This window comes from Malania oleifera, chromosome 8, assembly GCF_029873635.1.
Source record: "Malania oleifera isolate guangnan ecotype guangnan chromosome 8, ASM2987363v1, whole genome shotgun sequence".
Classification (NCBI taxonomy): Eukaryota; Viridiplantae; Streptophyta; class Magnoliopsida; order Santalales; family Ximeniaceae; genus Malania; species Malania oleifera.
In genome coordinates, this window is record NC_080424.1 from 31,026,910 (window position 1) to 31,034,309 (window position 7,400).

Below are 7,400 nucleotides of genomic sequence, written 5' to 3' on the forward strand. Positions count from 1 at the left end.
TTGCTAATGAGTAATCAGGTTGTTAAAAAAACAAAATTCATCTTGGAGAATGCATGATCTCTTTCTAGGCTGGATAATGGTCAATCAAATTATTTGTCTGCAATACCCCTAACATATTGGAGCAAAAACAAGTTTTAACCAACCAAAAGTGGAGGGTGGCAAAGGATCACCCTATATCAAATTTAGTACATAACAAGGGATGGTGCTTGCCTGACTGAAAGTTTTCACTGATGAACTTGCCAACCTATAGATAAAGCTTGAGATTATCTTTGCTCACAAGATCATCTTAGTTTTCATCATCAACAAGCTTTAAATCCTTGGCCAAACAAGAGTTCTAGTATATATTCATCATATTTGTCCAAGTAAGAATCCTTCTCCTCTGTCATATAACTGGTCACTAAGGAGTCTTCATAATTTTTGGATTCGGTTGATCAAAAAGGAGATTTTACGCTTCATATTCAGTCAATTCGAAATCCACCTTATCCTTAGTACGTTCAGCCACTAAGGAGTTCTCATAATTTTAGCTGATTATGAGCTTGATTTGTTTATCTTATTCTATATAATCTGCCAATAAATCATTCATATGATTTTCATAGCCGATATTCTCCGTGAAAAGATTTTGTTGCCCCTGATGTTGCTAAGTTTAGCCAAATTTGTCATGACTGTGATGGGACTATAACGTGATAATTGTGGGGAGAACAGGGTCTTTCCCCCTAATGTCCTTTTGCAAAAGCATATGATGGTTGAATCCATCATTGCATCTACAAGCGATGGTTTTTCCATTATATCTAAGTAAAAATTACTAAACTTATTAAAAAGATGCTATAGAGGATTTGAGCACTATAAGTTCCTCAAAAAACTTCTACAACTCAAATGCTTAGGGAAGGAGGGAAGAAAGAATGAATTTTAAATGTAAACCCTTGAAATTGAATCAATTGCGAAGATTATCAAAATTAATGGCCCAAAGTTCTTCATAACTATATATAAATGTGTCTTAACACAATACAAAACCCTTTTGTACCTGTGGCACAAAGATGCATATTGAATTAAGTAGCTAGCGACACTACCTTCTAGCTTAGGATAGACTATTGCAAGGATCAACATCATTTGACCCTCGGGCTTCATATGTATCATTAAGAAAATCACAAGGGAAGCTACTCCTGCACCTAATTTCTATAGTAACTAAGCTATGGTGTGGGGCCTATTGATGATGGATATAATAACTAAGGTGTGACCTATAGTAGCATGTGATTGACATGCTATCAAGGTTTATTAACTAAATAAATGATACACTAGCAATGTCATCTAGGTAGGTAACACATTAGAAAGGTTAGAAGGTTACTAACAATAGATACATTGATACATCAACTAGGCTACCTTGGTCTCACTCACATTTTAAGTCGGGGAACGCTAGTTGAACATAACTATTACACCCTCAACAATGGAAAAACATGAATTCTAAATGTCAACAATTCCTTACACTAAAAGGGAAACCATAATTCTTAAATGCTAGCTCCCATAATTCAGTATGAGAGTTTCCAAATGACGAACAAAACTTCCAACAAGATGGTGACAAGAAAAAAAAAATCTTGTTTAATGAAGATTCTTTGCTTATAAGATTTCTCAGCACAATTTCTGACTTAGGCAATATAAGGGGGACACTGTTAAAACCATTTCTAGCATAGTTTTGTTTTACAAGTCTTAGAATAGATGCAACAAAAAATCTCTCGCCTATTAAGGAAATCCATGCATCATGTTTATCTATGATAATATTTTTGCAGCATCAAATAGTTACGTAGAATAAGAATTTGAACAAAGAGCTAATGATAATGCACTTTCTCTAGATCATGGATTTGTTCACTTAGAATAAGCTAAAGGGTCATGGTACCATGTTGCCTTGCTCATCTCCATACCCTCTATAACCTTGAATTGTTGATAAAGCACTTGCATGCTACAAAAACAAGGAAAACATCACCAACACATTAGAGGAATTCTGGAGTCATTTAATGTTAAAACACAAAAACACGACAAAAATAAAAGCCATAATAATAATAATAATAACAAAAAACAAAAGGCAAATGGTACATCTATCTGTAAAAGCACTTTTTGAACTAGAATAACCAGGCTACAATACATACCTCAGCCATGGCTGATGCTATGGTGCGTGGTATAGGTTGCGTGGTATCACCAACTCCAAGTCTTATCAATTTTGCATGTGGATACTTTTGAGCATGTTGAATTTCACGCATGCAAATCTGCAATTTTAAATTGATTAATATTATAATTATTAGGTACTCCAACTATTAGCAGCTAAAAATATATAAAGGGATCATACGTTCATTGACTCATGTAAGACTTGTTATATATATATATATATATATAAATATTCATGAGTAATATGACATTACATGATCTATTGGAATTTATAGGCTGAAAAACATCGAGTAATTCTAACAATATTATAGAATGACGGTCATTTGTTATTATAATTTTCTTGTGATGAGTGAAAAGGAATGAAAAAAGGTTTGGCATATGCTCCTGACCTCCGGAAACAAATACTGGTTTCGCAGGTTTTCCATGTTGGCATTGCGTGGGACTTCTGTGCAATGACGAGGTACTGTTGTAGCCAGTGACATACCAGTTAATCCCTTGTTGCTCTGGGCCGATTTTGGACTGTAATTAAATCATGATGTAGAGATGATTAATATTAAACATAATGGAATAAAAATATTATATATGTACGTACATATGCATGCACATATTAATTTGAATAGCAGTTATACTTCGATCCATTTGTAGCATAAATGTTAACCCATGTTGCACTTTACTGAATTATGAACTTATGATATACAACTGGAGTTACCTGCTCCAAATCATCTTAGGTTGCGAATAAAATGGATGAGGCGTGCAAATGCAAGACGAAAGCACCGGAGAAAAGTGGCACATGGTTTTACTTCAATGCACGTTCTCTCTCTCTCTCTCTCTCTCTCTCTCTCTCTCTCTCTCTCTCTCTCTCTCTCTCTCTCTCTCCAGTTCCCTCAATGCATGTAAATGCATACATCTCGATCTGTTTAAAGACGGACTATATATACAATGTGAGCTAGCCAGCTGCCACCTTTCAGTTTCAATTAATTGTGTGAATAATAATCATTAATTGGATCCATAAGAATTTTCTGAGATAGTTCCCCCAGCTACAGGACCGACTCTTCACAATATGGGGTCCTAGGCGAATGATTTGAGATGACACTAATTCTTTTATTTATTTTTTTTCTTTTTTCGTTTTTCATATCCGGATTCATATTTTTTCGTTGACATAATTAAACTTCAAAATAAACACTAACTATAAATTCACAAATTATGTAAACAAATAAAAATAAATTTAATAAATCTATAAAATAATAGATTGAAATAATATAACCTGATTATTATTATTATTGCAAATCGATCGGCGAGTAAGACTTTAGAGATATCAGATTCATGCCGGATACAATGCTCTAACCTCAAAGTTTCCAAAATCTAAGAAAAAATAGAAAAAAAAAAAATTCAGAGTGAAAATAATAGAAAAATAATACACAAACATTGAAATCAAAATTAGAGCTGATGAAAATTACAGAGAATCGGATGCCTGAAAATGATAAACACAAGAGTCGGAGCAAAAATCCTAGAGAGACTAGGAGATGAGAGTGAGAGTGTGAGAGATGAAAATTTTTTTTTTCAGAGAGACTAAGAGAGAGAGATGAGAGTAATAGATAATTAGAAATATAATAAAGTTGTTAGTTGGGAAGTCAATAAGACTTGAAAAAAAAAAAATTAAATTGTATTTATTTTACATTTTAAAATATAATTTCATTTATTTATTAGTTAGGAAGTCAATTATGGGAATAGAGTATAATAAATAATGTTAATATTATTTAATTAAAAAAAATTTTGGGATCCAAAAATTATATTATTATATTAAAAAAAATTTGAAGGCGGCAAAATTTTTGGGACCCTAAGCGTACGCCTCAACTGTCTAAAAGCAGAGACCCTGCCCAGCTAACAACAGACAAAAGACGAATTCAAACAGCACACGCCACGCATAAGCATGTGATTAGATAGCATTGTTTCTCTATCCCTAGCTATCACCAAATATCCCATATAAATGATCCGTGAACTATTTTCCACACTCCCACCAAAAGCATACGCATTTTTTCCATGGAAAATTTCATCAGCCTACTTTCCCCGAAGCTGACATGCACACACCACGCACCTTACCAATTAAAACTCTACCAGTTGCACATCTATTATTAATCCTTTCTCCTTAAATTTCTAGCCGGTAGGAGACCGCGACCACTTTGAAAAGTCGATCATTCCGCCATTCTGATAGTTAAATTTCCTGTAATGTTCAATTTTCTACAGCCCAATGGCTCTGTCATCTCAGAAGATCTGTGGAGAATTTGAATTAAGCCTTATAATACGAGAGAGAGAGAGAGAGAGAGAGAGAGAGAGAGAGAGAGAGAGAGATGTTGACATGATAGTAAACTAAAGAAATGAAACACTCAAACTTGACCCCTGTCGCATGCTGCTGCTGAAATTTAGAAATCTTTAACAGATATTCAATTTCAGACTCACTTGGAATGATGTTTCCTCGAAACAGCTCACATACCTGAGAGAATAAGAAATGCCTAATTAGTTTATCTTCTCACTGCATGTGGAACTCTACGCACATCATGAGTTGGACAATTCTAAAGTTTTCCACCTCTGCTAGTCCTCTTACAATAGAATATAACATGAGGGGTCATCTTCTTTCATTCTCAATTATTAAAAATTAATTTTTGGCAATACTGTTAACACCGGAGGAGTCTATTGATGGTTTGATATATATGAGTGAGCACCAAGTTGACCCAAAAGTTTAACCCTATTTGGTCTTGAGTTCAACTATGTACATAAGGATCCATCATCCACTCAATTTTTCCAAATATGGGACAAACCCACAAGTGGAATTCTCAAAAATCTCCCCCTCACTTGTGAGTTCTAACTGCTCCCCCTTGAACAAAAATCGTCTTCTTGTGGGAGTAACCCTAATTCTCCAATAGTTGCTCAAGTGGGTCTTACCACTACTAGCGTCTTACGTACCTCAGATTGCATTCCACGTGTCTCCGAATCAATCCTACCTCCTACGTCTTGATTCTATTTGGATCCATCATAGACCTAGATGATCCTTATTGGCCTCGGTTACACATTTGGTCCTCCAACTATTAGCACGTTAGGAGAATTAGCTTCACGTCTTGACATTTTACGATGTCGAACCATCAATTTTGATACCAACTGTTAACATCGTAGGAGTCCATGGGTGGATTTGACGCATATTGATCTCCTTGTAGCACCTCACATGTTGGCCTTACAAGGCTTAAAATCTTGTTATCTTATTTTGATGCTAACAAACAAGTGAAATTTAATGTATTTGTGTGAGTAATGATATTTCAGGGTTCATATATGTGAAAGTAAGGTCAAAGTGCTCACAAGGATCAAATGAAGTTTCAATGAGCTAAGACATGAATTACTTGTTGAAGAACATGAGGACATGAATAAGTTGTTGAAAGTCAAGGCATATTAAAGTCAAAAGATCCAAAGAAAGGCAAAGTAAGAAAGCTTAAAGAATATGGAAGCTTGAAGAAAATATGGATTCAATCCAAGGACAAAGCATGAAGACTTAAGAACTTAGAATGTTAATATTTTAGAAGTCTCATGTAAGTGCTTTAATGTTTAAAATATCGTTTGAAATATTTTGAAACTCTTAGGTTAACTTCTTAGACCTATATACTTTTTAAAATACTTGAATAATATTTTTATAAGGTCAAAAATTATTTTAAAAATGTTAGAATCATTTTTGGAATAAAGAGCACCAAAAAGAGTTTTTCCCAAATGCTGTCAGTTTTTATTAGCCTCATTGAGGTGAATTTTTCTCTATCAAACACTCATTACTTTAAAGAGTGGTAAACATAAAAGTTGTAGGATTTTCACTTAGATTTCTTTTGACACCAACAACACCTAATTTGGAGTTATAAAAAAAAAGTTATGGTCAAAACACTGAAACGGGGTCACTGCTGTCAAACATTTAAAAACTATTCAACGGGCAAATTTTTAAAATTCTAATGTTTTAAATTATAGCCGTTTGAACCTTAAATATTCTCATAAATAGGGAAACTCTTTAAGGAAACTTTGGCAAGTGTGAAAGCCTATAAATACATGGTTTGCAAAGCAAATAAAAATCCAAGAATTGAAAAATCTGTTTTGAGGAGCTGAAAGTACTCTTGTTCTTCCTAAGTTCTCTTGCTCACTCATTGAAAAATTCTTTTGTTGAGAACTCTGAAGTGCTGATCCTTCTTCCTTTGAATTCCTACTACTAATCCTCTTCTAAGAAGGATATTGGTGAATTCTACACTTAAACTTCATTCTATTTCCTATTGATATTTTACATTGAAGTATATAGTGCTGAAATTGTACTAACTTGCTCTTTGAGAGAGTATACTTGTACGCAGATTTTATCTTATGTTTCTTGTAGTTCATTGACGTTCCAAGGTGTTTGGATCGTTGGTTAAGCAAGGGGATATTACTTAGAGAGGTAGACTCTAGCCTATGTAATGAGTGACCGAACGAGGGAATATCGTTTGGAGAAGGTAGGCTCTAGCCTTAACCAAGGAATGTTGTAATCGGTTTTGTTTCACCTGCCAACAGAATAGGTTTAGTGAATCCTTTGGTGGTTTACCAAAGGCGAGGACGTAGGCTGGGTATAAGCCGAACCTCGTAAAAATCTCCGTCTCATTCTCTCTTTCCCTATTCTTTATTTTCAGTTCATATACAACTGCGTGGATGATTTAAATATTTAAATTATACATACTACGCATATTTGGAAATCAAGTAAACTTAAAATCCAATTTTGATTTGGGTTGCAAAAATCGAAAGGGAGTACGTTGGTTACACCATATCTTGCGGAAACCATACGGGAGTACGTTACTCGGTTAACACCCCGAAGATAAATTTACCAAGAGTTTATTTGAATTCTAAATATTTGGAAAGAGTGATTGGATTTATTTATACAAGGCTTTACTTCAGTAAGCATAAATTATAATTCATAATCACAGGGCTTATATAAACAAACAAACTATCTCAAGATCCTATATTACCAAAGTGCTAAATACTTTATATCTTGGTTTGGTTGTTCGTTGTTTAACTTGTACTTGGCAAATAAATTGATTGTTTGGTTTGAAGATTGTGTTTAATTGATTGGATAAAAGAACTAAGTTCTTAATTGATTAAGGAATTAAAAAAACAAGTCAAGAATTGGTTAAAAGAAATAAAAGAAGCTTAAGGTATTTTAAAAGGAATCAAAAGAAATTTTTAGAATCCAATTCACCCCC

The 7,400-nt window shown here is 33.9% G+C and overlaps 1 protein-coding gene across 1 annotated transcript in view; it reads right to left on the reverse strand.

Annotated features, from left to right (window-relative positions):
* LOC131162630 (probable LL-diaminopimelate aminotransferase, chloroplastic) overlaps positions 1 to 2,606 on the reverse strand; it is a 29,851-nt gene extending 27,245 nt beyond the window's left edge. The window contains exons 1-3 of the mRNA XM_058119238.1: positions 2,544 to 2,606; positions 2,139 to 2,255; positions 1,889 to 1,951 (exon numbers count right to left, since the gene is read on the reverse strand). Of these exons, the coding sequence (XP_057975221.1) occupies positions 1,889 to 1,951; positions 2,139 to 2,255; positions 2,544 to 2,579 (216 nt within the window). The 5' untranslated portion in view covers positions 2,580 to 2,606. The remainder of the gene's footprint in view (positions 1 to 1,888; positions 1,952 to 2,138; positions 2,256 to 2,543) is intronic.
* Between the last annotated feature and the right edge of the window lie 4,794 nt (positions 2,607 to 7,400).